Consider the following 18,691-nt stretch of genomic DNA (forward strand, 5'->3'; position numbering starts at 1 on the left):
CTTGATATCCCTGCAAGGATAATCTACCTTAATGAGAAACAGTTACAACATCTAACTGTCTTTTCCAGAGACATAGACAGGGCCAGGCCTTCTTGAGGTGGGTAAGATAATTGAGGATAGGTAAAAGAACTTGTCATGACAACATACAGGAATGGACAAAAGAATGGACAAAAACAAAGCACAGTGGATGTCTGAATTAGTCTGCAAAGTCCCTTAACTGGAAGCCATGCTCCAAGTCAGGCTTTACTGGAATTGGTCCTGATTGCCCGACAAGCTTCTCAGAGGCTTTGTGCCTCAGTTTACTCATCTGGGAAATAAAGGAGTTAGACCAGATGATTTCCAAGGGCCTTCTCACTTTCCAAATAATGTATGTTTCTTGATTTCTGACTCTTAAGTAACAAAAGCATTCTTAGTATAATTTATAAGTAGTTAATAACCCTCATCCTGTTATTTAGGTTGGAAGAGATGCTGCTGTTCATGTGTGGGACACACAAACTCTGAAGTGTTTATCACTGTTGAAGGGACAGCATCAGAGAGGGGTATGTGCCCTCGATTTTTCAGGTAGGTTCCAGCTTTCCACTGGAGTCATTGACAGATGGTTTTATATTTAGTCTGTGTTTTTTTAAAAAACATCCTCCCACTTAGTTGAGTTCTGTTTGTAATGAGTTATAAGCTCATTGTATGTCAGCCACCCAGTCAAACACTGGGAATCATATATATGATTATCTCACCAAAAAAAATGTGGCCTTTAGATTACACATCCTTTCCTGTCTTCCCCGTTTCCTCCGAGTCATTACCCAGCCCTCATGCTATGCTCTGCATTTGCTTGAGGGATTTGAAATCCAGAGCAGCTGTTGCTATTGAAAGATTTAGTTGCAAATGTCTGGCCAATGACTCAGAACATCAATTTCATCTCTCCAAATAAGGGGGAGCCCATTGCTTCTGATTTGAAATATAGAGAATTTGAGAGAACACTGCAAATCCTCTGCAAAGGGCTGCTTTCCAATACTGGTGTTTTGAAAATATGTTCTATATTGAGAAAATAGAACTAAAGTGATCATCTCTGTAATTTAAAATTCGAGCACAGTACTATAAAGATACTAACTGATGGGTATAATTTTCTGGAAGTAAGTTTTTCTAGCCTAGAAGTTGAGAATGATGGCCTATCACAAAAGGTATTTTTACCTAGAAATTTTTAATAATCTCACTTATAAAAATCAGATCAATAGAAAAAAATCCTAAACTTCCTAAAGAAAACTGATTCTATAATTTCCTTTTTCTAAATTTCATCCAAGTATTGAATGAGTATTACAATATGTGTAATATTACTCATTAAATCCCTTGACTCCCAACCCTGATCTCTTCATATGTCCCTCCCCTTCCTAGTTTAAGCCCTCACTCCCTCTCCTCTGGTACTGATACTGATCCGTGATTGTATCCCTACTTCCTCAGTTCAGCCTACCCACTTCTGGAACCTTCTAGAAGCATAGTTACTGTTACGACCACATGGACTCCCTTGGTTGGCTGATGGGTTGGCCAACTCGGCTGACCCACTGGTTGGACGTTCATGGCCTTCCATGATCTGGCCTCAACTTTCCTTTGCAATGTTTTTACCCAATCAGCCCGTTAGTGCTTCTTTACATCTGCCTGACTGAAGAGCCCGTGTGCTCTTCAGATCTGCCTTGGTGCCAGATGTGTCCTCCTCCTGCCTGTGCTCTGTGCTCACGCTGTCCCCATGTGTCTGTTCAAGTCCTAAGGCCAAGCTACAGGTTCTCTCCTCCACCCTCCCAGAGAGAAGTAACTGTCCCTTCTGCATGCCTTACGCTACTGTTGGGTTGGTCTTGAGGCACCTGTCAGCATCTATGTGGCACTGTGGTTACTGGTGGCAGCCACTCCCATACCTTTTACGTATAGAAAACAACTTGGCAGGAGAGCCCATCTCTTGTTCCCTACTGCCCCTATCATAGTGCAGTGGACGTAGAAGCTCCTCAAAAAATATTGTGACTGGCTGAATGAACAAACAAATGAGGTTGTGCTAATGCACTCTCTCTTGCCTTTCCCTATTACTACTAGAATTTTACATAGTAAACCACATTTGGGTGAAAATAACCTTTATCGCCTGACGGATGCAACATGGGGCAGTTTTTTGGTTTTTGTATAATGTGTATTCTCACATGTTGCAAACTACTCTACAGATCTGAGTTGTATCAGTGTTAGAAGTTATTTAAGTGCCTACTGTGGTTATCAAATTAGTGAAAGTCCCAGCTACACAGCTCATGTTCTACACCTGTGGGTGAGTGGGAGAGGGGAAGGCCTGAGTATCGGACAGAGACTGCTCAGCACACTCCCCGCCGGTGGGATGCCTCCACACACCTGATAGACAATGAATGCAAAGTCCCAACTTCCCAGGTCTGATCGACATGCAGTTTTAAGAGAGGTGTGCCACGTGTTATTGATAAGGCAGTAAAATTGAAAAGGAAACTTATTTTAGTTCAAAATTATAAAAATGTGAATGAAATCCTTCTGTTCTGCCTTTCCGAGATTCTACGTCTCAATAGCCAACTGCCTTTTTCTTAAAACTAATTTTTCTAGTGGATACGTGTGTGCATACTTAATATAAATAATTACATAACAAGCGTGCTGTAGAAGAGTGATAGACATTATGGGGAATCCAATGTAGTTGTATATTTGGTGGCACTGAAAATTAACTCAATAATTCAAGCAAATAATCTGACCAGGCATAATAAAGCTATAGTTCAAAATTATAAGGGTGCAGACTCTGTGTATTTTATACACATTTCTATGTACCAAGTTAAATAAAAGAGAAAAAGTAGAACTCAAAGTAGCATCTATCATTGATTTCCAGTGAAAATGTGTGTCTGTGCGTTAGCATATAAACAAAGTGGCAGGAAATTCAGAGTAATAGAATTTAATCATTTGATTATTTCCTCTATAGAATTAATTTTCTGGTTTTCAAATCCAAATAATTAGCTTATGTTATTTACCTGTAGAGAAAGAGATTAGCAAATCAAATATATGAATTATGAGACAAGTTGGAAGCAATAAACTGGTCCCCAGTAACTTGGTCTGTGCATTTCAGAGAGCTCTCATCTCTTCTGACCTTGCTGGTTTTAGAAAATAAAGAACAAGAAATTAAAGTGAGCCTAGAAATGTTTTTCTTGTAAGGCAGCCCTTCAGATCATTGCCAGGTAGAGAAACCAGATACTCTAGAAGAGGTGAGGAAGCTGATTCTGTCACTGCTTCTAACTCTCATCTTAGGCAAAGATTCCCATATGGAAAATACTTTCTGTATAAGAAGATTATTTCAGGCTCAGAGCCTGTGCACAGTGGTTACAGAGCCGGCACTGAGGGTGGTGGGTTTGAGCACAGCCTGGGCCAGCTAAACAACTGCAACAAAAAATGGCCGGGCGTTGTGGTGGGCGCCTGTAGTCCCAGCTACTTGGGGGGCTGAGGCAGGAATATTGCTTAAGCCCAAGAGTTTGAGGTTGCTGTGAGCTGTGATGCCCCGGCACTCTACTGAGGGGGACATAGTGAGACTCTGTCTCAAAAAAAAAAAAGAGAAGAAGGTTATTTCAGCATTTTAACAATATAGTGCCCATTCCTCACATAACGATCACTGGGAAGCGCCCTTTTCGTCAGCAAATGTGTTAGTTTTGATTGTGGGAAAATGAGTTTTTGCTTTATAGGTCAAGTACAATGTTAATATAAATGGTAAAAAGTAATGTTTTAGAAACCACTAATAATAAGGACTTTTATTAGTGAAAGTTCTTTGGAAAGAACTTTCACTAATGTCTATTGTGTAGACTTGTGTACACTTCATAAATGAAGTATAGCAGTTGATTGATTTGTGTGATCCCTATGGTGACTCGTGAAGGTCTGGCCTCTTTGGTTTAATTTCCAAGATAGCACTTTGTGCTTTAACAACATAACTTTGGTCTGAAACCCTTGCACCACTTTACAGGCCAAGAACAGAGATCCAGAGAGTTGGGTGCACTGGCCTGGGTGTCAGTCAGCAGTGGCAGATCCAGTCACTTGGCTCTTAGTCCAGCACAAGAACTATTAGGCCAGGCCTGTCAGCTGGTGGGAGGTATGACAAGAGTTCTTTGTCCTGCATGGTCAGGCCTTCTTCTGCCCCTGCCCTCTGCCGATGCTGGTGAACTTTGGAGAGTTCTGAGAGAGTCAGACCTGGCGCACTTGGGGTGCTCATTCCCTATGACTCTAGCTACTCCCCTACCCTCCAGAGTGAATGTGGAGTGCCTGGCAGTGCAGAGAGGCCACCCCATGAATGGCCCCCTGCCCCCAGTGAGATTGAACCTGGTCCTGATGTAGGAGCAGGGGCAACTAAACCTGCCTTTTGGAAACTGATGGAAAGTGAGTAATCCAGTGGAAATCCTGAAAGAGGAGACTCCTTAGATCTCCTAGTGTAACCATGACAACAGGGCATCGGTTATTAACCACCTGCTGGTCTTTGTCCCTCAGCACCCACCTGCTTTATAAGTGAGCTTATTTTAGGGGTGTTGTGGACACTTACTGGCAGTTTGTCTCTTATTAGAGAAATGAATTGTCCTGGAAGTGTAAAGCACGCAAATAAAACCAGACAACACATGGCAATTATACCTAGGGATTTAGAGTATTCCTGAACAAATGGCAGTCATATTGAGGGATTTAGAGTATTCCTACCACTTTTCTAAAGCAAACAAAAAGACATTTTTAATTAAAAACATTTCTTTCAACACGATTCAGAGCTCTGGATTATGTGGACAAGAATGAATGAATTTAGATTATCCCTTGATGAAAAAGCTCTCTTAACTGTGAATTTATCATCACTGTTTAGGGAAAGGGGCGCTGTCTGTGGTTTTGTGCTTACAGTAAGGAAAGAACTTCCACATGAATGGAAAACTAGATTAGAAAGAGAAAAGTTCAGCCACATACATATTCTCTAGCCTAAATATCATCCACACAATTTTTAAAAGCCTTCACGGACTGATTTTCCACAAAGGCACATCTAAGACTAACTCGCTTTCATTGTATTCAATTCAGAAAACCTATGCATTTTTTACAAGCCCTGGGTAGGGGGCCCAGCTCATAATTGTCTGAATAAAAATTTTCTCTTTCTAATTTGCCCTTTGCTGTTGACAGTAAGTGCCTTAGAATTGCTTCTGGACTGTGTCACAAACATCCATAATTAATACCTACCGTGACGGGAAAGATTTGAAAGGACATTACCTAGGCTCTAAAAATATGACTGAAAATCAAAAACTCTAACTGGTCAGGGAACAATAGATATTCAAAGCTAAGGTCAAACCTCTACAGGGGAAATGAAAATTAGAAGAAAGTAAAAAGGTAGCCAATTATATTTTCAAACTGTGTGGCATGCAGAAATAGCCTGCAGCTTCAGAATTCAAGAAAAAGTCACCTTCCCAAAGGAGAGGGATGGTTATGAAGGCCCCTCTGGATTTGCACCGTCCCCACCCCTCCAAGAAGACAAAATTTGTTTATAATAATCACTTGGTGGTAACTTAGCCCTTTAGGAAACTCTTAATGTCTTCATCAAATCCTGTAGTCAGTTAGCTTATCAGGGTTCATGTAAGTTTCAGACCCTAACCTCATACTTAGTAGTGGTTGAGGAGGATTTGGTTGGTTAAACCAGACTCTTCCTTGCAGACAAGAAGGAGCAGATTACCACATTCAGTTCATTGGAGAAAGGTGAGGTGGGGTTGCCAAATTTAGCCAACAAAAATACAGGACACTCAATTAGATTTGATTTTCAGATAAATACATTTTGGCATAAGTATGTTCCATGCAATATAAGTATAAATAGGTAGTAGAAGTATAAATATTGCACAGACAAACTTATAACTAAGAAATCATTCATTATTTATCTAACCTTCCAATGTGGCAAAGCTTTCTTATTTTACCTAATAACTCTAACTTGAAGAAAATACCAGTTGAGACTCCAAGTGGACGAGTGGACCAGGGAGAAGACCAATTTCTTAGGGCTGAAAATAGACTCATTGTCACAAAGCCAAATAGCTCTGCCAGTAAATGTCATGAAATTTGTCACACAGTTGGCAAGGTTTCTGTAACTTTCACATGCTCACGTTGCTTTATCCTGGTGGCTGGTCCTCTGTAGTCAGAGAGTGGACCCTGAGGAACTGATGCAGGATGAGCACCATCACTCGTCTCCTAGCAACCACACGGCCTGGGGCATGCTGTGAACCTGGACGCGTCTCCTCTGAATCCTCCCTAGGGAGGGGGCAGCAAAGCAAGGGCTTATTGACTGTACCTCTTCTTCTTTTGAAGGGATAAAGCAAATTGACTGCTTTTATTTTAAATGTAATTATACATTCTAAATATACATATATATTAAATTTTAAGGAAAATAAGCTAAATGTCCAAATTATAGTAGTCCTTGATAATTATTATTCTCTTATTGGAGTAATAAATTATCCTGGAAATATAAAGCAGGCAAATGATGTGAAAACTAGACCACAAATACGCAGTTATACACAATGATTTAGATTAATCTATTCTTGGTACTTTTCTAAATTATACCTGATTATGAATAATACTTAATACTAAAGGAAAATGTTCATGAAAGATGAAAAAAGATTAGATGATGGGCTGCTTAGTGTGGATGTGGGTTTTTTTTCAAAGCACATTTGTGTAGAGAAAAGATTAGTAGGATATACACCAAATATAGGGCTAAAAATTTGGAAGATTTAAAAAAATTATCCATATTTTCTGAATGTCCTATAATAAGCATATTACCTTTGACATGGGGAAAATAAGAAATTGAGATGTTTTAATTCTAAAATCATTTTTGAAAGACCTTTTGCAGTTAAATTTAGTTTCCATAATGTTCTTAACTTGGAGAGTTAAACGGAACCCTATTTTTTGAGCTGAAAATAGATTCACTGTCACAAAGCCAAATGGCTCTGCCAGTAAATGTCATGCAATCTGTCACACAATTGACAAGGCTTTGTAGCTTACCTGAAAGATTTCCTCATAGCCCTATGTCTCAGATTAGAATGTTGGGTCAGCAGATTGACTTTAGCAACCAATTATTCTGCATGAGGAAGCTCAGTTCTTACCAGTCAGGCATTTTGTTTGATGAACTCCACTTAGTATATGAAATTTCTGATGTATTTGAGCCTAAAGAATATTCTTAAGGTCAATTTCTTATTCCTCTTTACAGTATGTGAAATGTTTTGTTTTGTTTTTTTGTGGAAGAGAAGAGTCATTTGACATTTGTGTTGTTTTCATACAGCCGATGGAAAATGTCTGGTGTCGGTTGGTTTAGACGATTTTCACAGTGTTGTATTTTGGGACTGGAAAAAGGGAGAAAAGATAGCCACAACAAGGTAAGAAGCTGCCGAGACCTTACGGCATCCTGCTGATTTCCTGCTTCAGCAAAGGTCAATAGTTTTCATCTTCTGGTAAGATTTCATCTTCAAATTCAGATGAAATTCACGTAGAAAGCTTAACACCCAAGTGAAAACATATTGCAGTATTATACGGTGCCAACCTGACTGAAAGCAGTTAATGTTTGTTTTGGGGAATCAGAAAATTCTGAGATCCTTGCCACAGAGTTAACTATGTGTTATCTATTTCAATCAGGCTTTTCATCAGCAGTAGAAAAGCAGCTTTCTCAAGCTTGTGGCCGGCCCCCTGGTTTTTCCTCTGTCTTAGCATCTGGTGAAGGATTGTCAATGTCACTGCCATCTGAGACACCATTTGTCATTTGTCTGTGGCCTGCTGAAAGGAGGCCCCACCGTGTGCATCTGCCACCAGCCTTCAAACAGGCAAATTGTTTCCCTAATCTCCCAGTCTTAAAAATAGTTTTTTCAAGACCAACACCTGTCTTCTCTTACCCCAGCCTCCCTGCCCTGCTGAATCAGCTGTGAGTCTGAACAGGACTCGCCACTCCTACTCATATTGAACTCAGCTGTTTGCTCAGCTCTGGTCAGGGGTCAAAAAGAGCTGGCAGCCAAGACCCAGGCGTGTGGTCAGTGTAACTCTCTACTAGTTCTTCCTGTATCACTAACATCCTTTCTATCTCACAATGTAAAATCATTATGAAGTTAATGGCCTTGAATCCCAATATTCACTTTTTAAGTTAATATTTTCCTCTACAATATTAAATAGGAAAGAGAAGGTTTTTGGCTATTTGGCTTAATGAATGAAGATCTATAAATTGCTAGAGGCTCAGAGAAGCAGCAGATGGAGGCTTGAGGACTTCAGCTGACCATCTTAGGAGAAAAAGAGAAGCTTTTCTGATGACTGCTTGTTGAGATGGAATTCTTGGCAGCAATGGCAGCTCATATATCTGCCGCCACGTGGTTTCCTTATGGTCTTTCTAGTCCCTCACTGGTTTACTACTTCTCTTTACTGCTCGGATTCAGCTTCTAATTGGAACCCTGTTTTACTCCCGGACTAAAATACCGAATTTTACTTTAGTATTTCTAACAGCATACTATCTGCATTTTACAGATTAGCACAGGGAAAGTATGTGTCCGCATTTCAAAAGCAACAGGAACACAATTTTCCCGCTAGAAAACCCTCTGCAGCTGTGGGTGGCTGACCAATTGTATGCCAGAAACATTAATAAAAATGAAAGAAATATTCCTTAATATCAAAAAATATATATTTTATAAGCTTGGTGGATAGTGTAGTGCTGTTTTAATTAACACAAAGCAACTTAACGCTGTTGTGTTAATAACATGACTTATATTTGCTCCCAAGACTACAGCACATTTTCACAATGAGACACCTGCAAAATTGCCCTCGGGACACTTTTCCGATTTTGGCATTAACCATTACTCTTTCCAAAGATCAATATTGAGGACTGTTAAAGTTCTTTGGAATAATGCTAGATTTTACAATAATAAGTAAATAAAAATATTTACATAAATACCTATTTGCGTAATATTAATGGTGATAAATATTTACATAGATAAGTAAGCAACTAGACAAATAAATAAAAATTCTAGGACAGGAGTAGTGATTTACAGCTATAATCCTAGTACTCTGGGAGGCCAAAGCCAATGGATTGCTTGAGCTCAGGAGTTTGAGACCAGTTTAAGCAAGAGTGAGACCCTGTCTCTACTCAAAATAGAAAACCTAGCCAGGAGTAGTGGTGCATGCCGGTAGTCACAGCTACTCAGGAGGCTGAGGCAAGAGGATCATTTAAGCCCAAGAGTTTGAGGTTGCTGTGAGCTGTGATGCCAGGCACTCTACCCAGGGCAACAGAGTAAGACTTTGTCTCCAAAAAGAAAAAGCAAAAGAATTCTATTTGTGGCCTTAAGTTAGAGTGCTTAATTAGACAGAACTTTTATAAAACAGGGACACAGAAGAAGTGACAAAGAAGTAATGCTTCACTGAATGGTAATTTTCCAGCTTCCAGGGGTCATCTTTGCTCCTGAGAGAGCCTGATTGACTCTCAAAGAATGGCTGACAGGTAACATACATGGCTTTGAAGTTAGCAGCGTTGACTCCAGCAAGGCTTAAGGGTAGAACTCTTCTGGCAGGCTGCGTTGTTCTTGCAAAGTGCTGGTTCTGCAACGACACTGGGGAGACACACAGACAGTGGGCTTGGTGGCACTGCCAGCTGTGCTGCTGCTGCCCATGCTAATGCACACCAGCTGCAGGACCCTGGCCCGCATTTGTGAGGTGTTTACATGGACCTGCTCTTTATCAGCTGAGAGAAGTTAGAGAAATTTGAAATTGGCACATAAAAATGTTAGTACTAAATCTCCATGAGATTTGACCCAATCCATTTGAACAATGTCCTTGCTTCTTTGCTAGTTTTAATAAGTGATTTCAGTTGCCTCCATTACAGATGGATTTTTGTTGCAGTTTTGGCCAGGGTCAGGTTCGAACCTGCCACCCTTGGTATATGGGACTGGTGCCCTACTCTCTGAGCCACAGGCAACACCCACTGATGGATGTTTTAGTCTTTTTTTCTCTTAGAGATTATTCAGATTTTAGTCTAATGTACAAGAAATCCATCGAAAAACCACGGCCAGTCTCTCACAGGAGTTGTTCAGTGGCCTAGCATAAGTGTCAGTTGGGTAGATAAGACCATTAATCAGGGACCTGTTTGTTCCTTTATCTGGACTTGAATTACTCAGGTGCTGCGATGTGGGGACCAGCGACTGGTTATCACAGACGTGCTTCACCTCAGAGTTTGAACAGGAGGCATCGTAGGCGAAAAGTACAATTATCAAGGTGCCCAACAAGAATATTTTAGATGTTAAACTTAGTAAATGTAGAATGTAAATGTCTTAACACAATAACTAAGAAAATGCCAGGAGGGCTATATTAACCAGTGTGATGAAAATGTGTCAAACGGTCTATAAAACCAGTGTATGGTGCCCCATGATCGCATTAATGTACACAGTTATGATTTAATAATAATAAAAAAGAATATTTTAGACACTGATGAAGTAATTTTGCTGTTAGAAAGCTTACGAACAAAATATAGGCCGACACGTAGCAGGTCTTAGACCGTCAGCGTGAGCATTTCCACATGAGCGTCATGCTCCGTCTACTTGGGGTCCCTGTCCTGATGTGGTTTAGTGACTGTATAGAGCCCCCTGCACACCATACTGGCATCGTCTCTTTTTCATTTTCCTTTTTAAAAGCATGTGTCTCTTTTAAAAATAACACTTATTATCCTTTCCTCTGTTTTCAAAATAATATACAGTCATTATAGAAAAATTAGAAAGCACAGAAAAACATCAAGAAGAAAATGAGAATCATCTCTCATTCTACTACCCAGACATAGCCACGGTTAACGTTTTAGTATATGTTCCTCTAGTATTTTTCTTTAGTTTTATTCATATATATGGGGCATTGTACAGTCACTCTATAACTGGCTTTTGTTTTTTTCACTCACCAAGGTATCGTCTGTCTTCTAATTTACCTTGCTTGGTTTATTCTAGATTAGTATTTTATATTTTGAGCCATTTAAAAAATCTTTTCTGGAGCTCAGTGCCCATAGCTCAGCGGTTAGGGCACTGGCCACATACACCGAGGCTGGCAGGTTTGAACCCAGCCCAGGCCAGCTAAACAACAATAACAACTACAAAAAAAAAAAAAAAATAGCCAGGCCAGCTACTTGGGAGGCTGAGGCAAGAGAATCACTTAAGCCCAAGAGTTCGAGTTTGCTGTGAGCTGTGAGACCACAACACTCTACTGAGGGCAACATAGTGAGACTGTGTCGCAAATAAATAAATAAATAAATAAATAAATAAAATAATGAAAATCTTTTCTGGAGATAGGGTAGATAGGGTATAAGCCAAACATTTAATCATGCTTTTGGTCACTGCCACAAAAAGAGAGAAAATGAAATACCCAGAACTGGGCCTCTGTGCAGGTGACAGCCTTTTGAACTGACAACATGGAAACCACATGAACAGTTGCCTCGGCTTCCGGAAGAGGCCCCTTCCTTCCCTCTCCCTCTGTGCTTACTGGTGGGGGCGCACGTGGCCCTACACCAAATTGCTTGTGACTGGGACGTGAGGAATTGTCTTCTGCCTTCTTATTCTTTCAGTCCACAACCTGAAACACTTGCCTTTTGTTTTCCTTACACACACACACACGAGTTGTAGGCACCTTCCCTACAAATTTAACAAGTGTCTAAAAGAAAAGGTATCCAGGCCATAATCCCAGCACTCTGGAGGCCAAAGCAGGTGCATTGCTTGTGCTTAGGAGTTCAAGACCAGCCTGAGCAAGAGCGAGACCCCATCTCTCAGCAAATAGCCAGGTGTTATGGTGGGTGCCTCCCAGCCACTAGGGAGGCTGAAGCAAAAGGATCACTTGAGCCCAAGAGTTTGAGGTTCCTGGGAGCTCTGATGACACCACGGCACTGTACTGTGGGTGGCAGAGGGAGACTCTGTCTCCAAAAAAAGAAAAGGTATCCAATCAGGGTTCTTTATTTGGATATTGACATTAGCTAAACATTTTCATGCCATCATTAGCTAGTTTAGAACTTTTACCACAACAGAAAAAAACATTAGTGTTTGTATGACATTAACATATTAGATGAAAACCAAGAAATTCCCTCAAAAAATATTTTTCTAAATGTTCGTGTAGATGAATACAAGCAAAACAATTTTCTCCTATCTCTTGGAAGTGTAATCTGTTATATCAGTTCTTAATTTTCATTCTCATGTTCTCTGGCCTCTTCTCTCTAAAGCATATATTAATGGTTTAGAATCTGTGGGGATTTTCCTGCAATCAAGAAATCTTTGGTGTTTAATGCCTTTTATGGTTATCTGGTTCAAGTCTCTTCTTGATGTTAAGCCCATTTTCTCTTTTCTTGTGTCTAAAACATTTTCTCTGTCCTAATTGTTCCTGATATGTCCAGCAATGTTTTGTAGCTATAGTGTCTATGTTTGCTTTTAACTTCCAAAGAGAGAGAGCCCCCAAATCAATTCCCTGTCTTCTCTGCCTCTCCCTGTAAGGCTCATATTCCTGTAGCTATAATGGGTCAGGAGACACTCTGTGCTTTTCTTTAAGCTTTGTTGTTGTTGTTGTTGTTTTTGTAGAGACAGAGCCTCACTATGTCGCCCTAGGTAAAGTGCTGTGGCTTCACAGCTCCCAGCAATCTCTAATTCTCGGGCTTAAGCGATTCTTTTGTCTCAGCCTCCCAAGTAGCTGGGCCTACAGGCACCCACCACAATACCCGGCTATTTTTTTTTGTTGCAGTTGTCATTGTTGTTTAGCAGGGCTGGATCAGGTTTAAACCTGCCTGCCTCGGTGCATGTGGCTGGCACCCTAACCACTGAGCTATAGGCACCGAGCCATCTTTAAGCTTTTTATTGGGGAAATTTTCAGAGTTACACAAAAGTGGAGGGAATAACTTGAGTCTCCTGTCCCATCTCCCAGCTGCAACAATGATCAGCATTCTACAAATTGTGCATACTCTTCCTCCCTCATTTTTTTGTTGCAAGAATATTTTAAAGGAAACTCAAGACATGATGTCATTTGCCCTATGTGTACTTCCTTAGGCATTTCTAACTGAAAAGGCATATTTTTTAAGTCAGACATTATTACAACTGACTCAGGCCATGGTAATTTACTTCTTTCATTTATTATCTAATTCATACTCAAAACATTACTGAGTGTCCCAAGGCTGAGAGTTGGTTGATTCAAGCAAGCATCTAAACAAGGCCCATACATTATGTTGAGTTGTTATCTCTCTTAAGCCTGTTTGATTTTGTTGCATTTCCCATGAGACCTTTTTTAATGCCACAGGTCCACTGGATCGTTTGACCTATGGAATGTTTTACATTCTAGACTTGATTCTTCATGAAATCATTTCAGGCTTTTCCCTGCATTTCCTATAAATGGTAATTAGGCTTGATTAGATTCACATTTAGTGGGTTTTTTTAAAATGGCTTTATTGATAAATAATTCACATATGTCAACCTAAAGGAAAAAACCTGAGGCAAAATTAATATAAGTAGAGAGTTTATTTGGGCATAAATACAAGTTGCCCTGAATATACGCTATATGTAATTAGCAGCAATTACAAGTGGGTTTTTTAAAGGAAAAAGTCGTTCCTATGTTGTTTACCAAAAAAAATTGACATGAAAATAACATAAGCTATTATTGGCTGTACGTTTTTCTATGCATCACAAATTCCAGGAACATGAAATAATAGGCGAGGCAGCTAGTCAGCAACAAAATGCCTTTGAACAGTTGTCCCCTGCTGGGCGTGGGGTGGAGTGGGAGGAAAGGTGATGGCAGTATCTCTGGACCTGATAAATTTTGCATACTTCACAGAACTCATACTGCTCTGAGTGGTTTTTACTTTTCTCACATAATACAAATCATCCATTTAAAGTACATAGTACAGTGGTTTTTAGCATATTTACAGAGTTAAGCAATTATCACTACAGTCTAATTCCAGAACAGTTTCATCCCCACCAAAAAAAACCCTCCTACCTGTTAGAACTAATCTGCCCTCTGTCTGTGGATTTGCCTATCCTGAATTTTACGTGACTGGAATTATGCAATACCAAGGGTGTCCAAAAAGTATATACACATTTTAAGAAAGCATAAATCTGTGTTAAAATTGTAATACTGAAGTCACATTTGATTACTTCCATTACAAGAGGTGCTCAAACACGACTTGTATTCATCTTTTGTTATTGGTAGATATTATCACAGTATTTTAATACAGTTTTTTTCTTAAAATGTGTATACATTTTTTGGCCCCCTCTGTATATATAATATGAGACCCTTCATGATTGCCTTCTTGCACTTAGCATAGTTTTTAAAGGTTCATCTATGTCATAACCTTGGTCAGTACCACATTCCTTTTCATCATCAAGTAACGTTTCATTGTATGGCGCATTTTATTCATTCATCAATTGATGGATATTTGGGTTGTTTCCACTTTTTGCCTGTTGTAAAAAATATTGCTATGAACACTTGTTTAGAAGGTTTGAGTAAACATATATTTTATATCTCTAAGGTATATGCTTATGAGTGGAATTGTAGGGTCATATAACTACACGTAACTACATTTAACATTCTGAGACACTGACAAAATATTTTCAGTGGCTGCATTTTCAATTTTTATTAGATGAAGTCTGATTTTACTACATCCTTCACCAGTGTGAGGGAGTATCTCATAGTGGGTTTCATTTTCATTTTCTGAATGGCTAATGATGTTGAACATTTTTTTCATGTGCCGACTGGCCAATTACATATTTGTAGGAGTATCTATTTAGGTACACTGCCCATTTTTAAATAGGGTTATTTGTCTTTTTTTTTTTTTTTTTTTAGTTGTAAGAGTTTTTAACATTCAGAATGCATGTCTCTTATCAGATACATGATTTACAAATATTCATCTTTTAGGGCAAAGACATTTCCTAGGTACTTCCTGTCACATCACTGAGAAGAGACAGAAATCAGTGGTGTACCAGAGGTTGGAAGGAAATGGGAGTGGTCCTTCCCAGGTACACACAGTGGGGGCATGTTATCTATAGACAGTTTTAAAATAATAATAAACTAAGCTCAAAGACAGATTGCTTTTTATTATTCTGATTATTTTATTAGCTGATGACTCTAAACAGTGTCAATAGTAGGATTTCCACCAGGGTGGACAACTTCCCCAGCATTACCCCCATGGTAACCAATACCCAAAATATCTGGTTGTCCTACTTTGTGTAATACTCAGCTCACCTGCCGGACTGCAGTAGTATCAGCCTGTCTTTCATTATATGACTTCCTATCCACGCGTTATCTAATGGATGGTCATATCCATTGACAACTGCCAGCTAATTAGGGATTGAAAATGATAATTTTCTAATGCTGTCATTCTTCATATTAGCTGGAATTCCTCAATAAATAAGAATTTTCCCTTATGAACCATTTGATTTCTCTAAAGTACAGTTCACAAAGGCAGTGAGAATTTTGAATATTAGGATGATTTGTCCTGTAGCTTGTCTATGGCTTGCAGATTCTTTCCCCAGTTTGTCACTCATCTTGTGAATTTGCTATGGTGTTTTTCTTCAGGCAAAGGTTTTTAGTTTCAGGTGGTCAAATTTGTTTTTTCTTCTGCTTCAAGACTTTGAGTCATAGTTAGAAAAGTATTGCCCATTCTCAAGTTAGAAAGTGATTTCTATAATTTCTTTTCATTTTCTTTTTTTTTTTTTTTTTTTGTAGAGACAGAGTCTGACTGTACCGCCCTCGGGTAGAGTGCCGTGGCGTCACACGGCTCACAGCAACCTCTAACTCTTGGGCTTACGCGATTCTCTTGCCTCAGCCTCCCGAGTAGCTGGGACTACAGGCGCCCGCCACAACGCCCGGCTATTTTTTGTTGCAGTTTGGCCGGGGCTGGGCCTGAACCCGCCACCCTCGGCATATGGGGCCGGCGCCCTACTCACTGAGCCACAGGCGCCGCCCTCTTTTCATTTTCTACAGCTTCATTTTTTACATTTATTGCTCTAAATTGTTTAGAATCCCTTCTAGTATCTATTATGGGGAACAGGTCCAGCTTTATACCTTTTCTATATGGTTATCATAGTGTTGCAAGCACCATTTATTTTTTCCTTAAATAGATTTTTTTTTTAGCAGCCTCCCTGCTATCACCATCCTGCACCCGCGTGGTCCATTTGCTACAGTTGGTGAACTCACCTTGACACATGATCACCCAAAGCCCATAGTTTATATTCGGGCTGACCGTTGGTGGAATACAGTCTTTGAGTTTTGACAGATGTGTACATTGACACACGTATGTATGCACCATAATAGTATCACACAGAAGAGTTTCACTGCCCAAGCAGTCCTGTGTTCCACCTGTTCATCTATCTCCTCATCCCCCCGTATCCCATACACTCTAGAAGTCTCTCATTTTTTTCACTGTCTTCACAGTTCTGCCTTTTCCAGAATGTCATCTAGTAGGAACCACACAGCATGTAGTCTTCCCAGGTTGGCTTCTCTCACTTGATAACATCTCTTTATGTTTCCTCCATGTCTTTTCATGGCATGGTAGTTCATTTCTTTGTAGTGCTAAATATTCTGTGGTCAGGGTGTACCACAGTTTATCTGTTAACCCAGTGTTGGCAGTTACGAGGAAAGCTACTGTAAGCATCTAAGTGCAGGGTTTTGTGTGGATGTAAGTTTTCAACTCATTTAGGTAAACACCAAACAACACAATTGCTGGGTTGTATGGTAAGAGCATGTTTAGTTGTGTACAAAACTGCCAAAGTGTCCTGCAGAGTAGCTATACTATTTTGCATTCCCACCAACAGTTAATAAGAGTTCCTGTCACCCCACAGCCCAGCCAGCATTTGGTGTCAAACATCATTTAGTTTAAAGGTTCATCTTGACTTGAGACTGTCATTATTATATACCTCCCTCTGAAAGTATTTGGAAGAAAGCAGAAATTGAAGGTCTATGTGTGATTATTACCTTAACTTCAGCTGGCTGAGAGGTTCCCCCTAGGGATGACTTTGGGGTACCTACTTTCCAGTGTTACATAGGGACAAGCAATAATAATTTGTTCTTTGACTAGCAAAAAGGAAATACCAGAACTTTTTTTTTGAATGTAGAAGAAATAGTTGCCTTCAGGAAAATGGAGTTGGTACGCTCTACTTCAAGCCCACACTGCAATGTATTTTGGAATGAGGCATTCAGACTCTTGGCTAACACTGTTGCTTACTCTATGCCTACCCATCTCTGTCAAGGGACACTTTCCTTATGTCTAGCAGGTAGGATATATGAAGCCTTGAGATAAGCAATATATTTTCTTGTAACAAAACTGTCTCTGTAATTGCTTCTTTAAAAAAGCAATATATGATGATAAAAAAAGTGCCTCATTTTACAAAAATGCATTTGCAAGCAACTTTTCAGAAACATAGTTTTTTTGTTTTTGTTTGTTTTTTGCTAATGCAGGAACATCTGTATTTACAACACAGATCTGAAACACCTACATGTTTTTCTTTATAACAAAGCATGTTTCTCTTGGCTGACACAGTTTTATCTTTATATTTGAGCAGGAATTTATAAATAGGTCATTCTTCGTATTTTAGTCAGAGGACATTTAGGCATTAGTTTTGTTTTAGGAAAAACAGTGAAGTGTAGCAGCATAAGATATCACATTAGTCTTTATACTTTTTCACATGCACACGAAATTACCATCTGATGTCTTCTTTAGTTCAGTTTTCAGTTTTTCCTGTTCTTCTACTAGCTTTTTGTTTTCTGCTTCCCACATATGTTCCTCATCCTTGACATAGCTTTTCAAGATCCATTTTAGTTTTTTGTTCTCTTCCATACATTTTTTGGCAGCCTTGTTAGTATTTTCTGCTTGAGTTTTAAGTACTCCTTTGTTTGACAGTTCTTTTGCCAGCTGAGTAATAAGTACAATCAGACATCTAAATACTAGCCAAAAAAATAATGAAAATCCAGAAATGTAAAGATTTCTTTGAGACCTAAAAAGTTTCATCTGTGTATGTTCATAGGCATCAGGTCTGGGGCTTGAGCTCTTTTCAAGGATATGAGTGGCAGAATACTTCCTTACTTCTCTCACAGCATCTAGAAATAGAACAATCAATAGGACTATAATGGTAAGGAAAGCCTTGTTCCAAAAAGTTGCAATTTTGCTCCAGAAACTAAATGAAAAAATCTTCTGCCATCTCTGAGGAGGAATAAAAGGTAAACAGAAGATTAAAATGAGTCCAATTTCAGCATAAAGAAAGGTTGCAACTGCCGTCCATTGGAGTGTCATTGTTTTTCTTCACACCTGGCCGGCCGCAGGCCCGTTGGCTCCCCATGCTGCTCCACGCCGCCGGTGCGCGGGAAGTCAGACGCCGTGGCCTGGGGTCTTTTTTTTTAATCACAAGCACACATTAGATTTTTTTCAAATACCTTTTCAGCATCTGTGAAAATGATTTTTCTTCTTATATAATTAATGTGATGAATTGTATGATTTGATTCCTTAATATTGAACCATTCCTGCATTTGGTCCTAACTTTTTTTTTTTTTTTGAGATTGAGTGTCACTCTGTCACCCTCAGTAAAGTGCAGTGGCTTCATAGCTCACAGCAACTTTAAACTCTTGGGCTCAAGCAAGCCTCACCTCCCGAATAGGTGGGACTATAGGCATCTGCCACAACACCCCAGCATCTCCCAGGGTGCTAGAATTATAGGCA

At 39.6% G+C, this 18,691-nt stretch overlaps 2 protein-coding genes across 2 annotated transcripts in view; one reads left to right on the top strand and one right to left on the bottom strand.

Moving 5' to 3' along the window:
- The window catches only part of EML6 (EMAP like 6), a 305,590-nt gene that overhangs the window by 193,668 nt on the left and 93,231 nt on the right, over nt 1–18,691 (top strand). The window contains exons 16-17 of the mRNA XM_053588414.1: nt 456–561; nt 7,292–7,385. Of these exons, the coding sequence (XP_053444389.1) occupies nt 456–561; nt 7,292–7,385 (200 nt within the window). The remainder of the gene's footprint in view (nt 1–455; nt 562–7,291; nt 7,386–18,691) is intronic.
- On the bottom strand, nt 17,660–18,325 carry LOC128583359 (B-cell receptor-associated protein 29-like). The gene has a single exon (XM_053587540.1). The coding sequence runs from the start codon at nt 18,266–18,268 to the stop codon at nt 17,660–17,662; it is 609 nt and encodes a 202-aa protein (XP_053443515.1). The 5' UTR covers nt 18,269–18,325.

This window comes from Nycticebus coucang, chromosome 4 (genome assembly GCF_027406575.1).
Source record: "Nycticebus coucang isolate mNycCou1 chromosome 4, mNycCou1.pri, whole genome shotgun sequence".
In the NCBI taxonomy this organism is placed as follows: domain Eukaryota; kingdom Metazoa; phylum Chordata; class Mammalia; order Primates; family Lorisidae; genus Nycticebus; species Nycticebus coucang.

What these genes read in the sequence shown, in the direction of transcription:
- LOC128583359 (XM_053587540.1), bottom strand. Translation starts at nt 18,268, where the DNA reads ATGACACTCCAATGGACGGCAGTTGCAACCTTTCTTTATGCTGAAATT.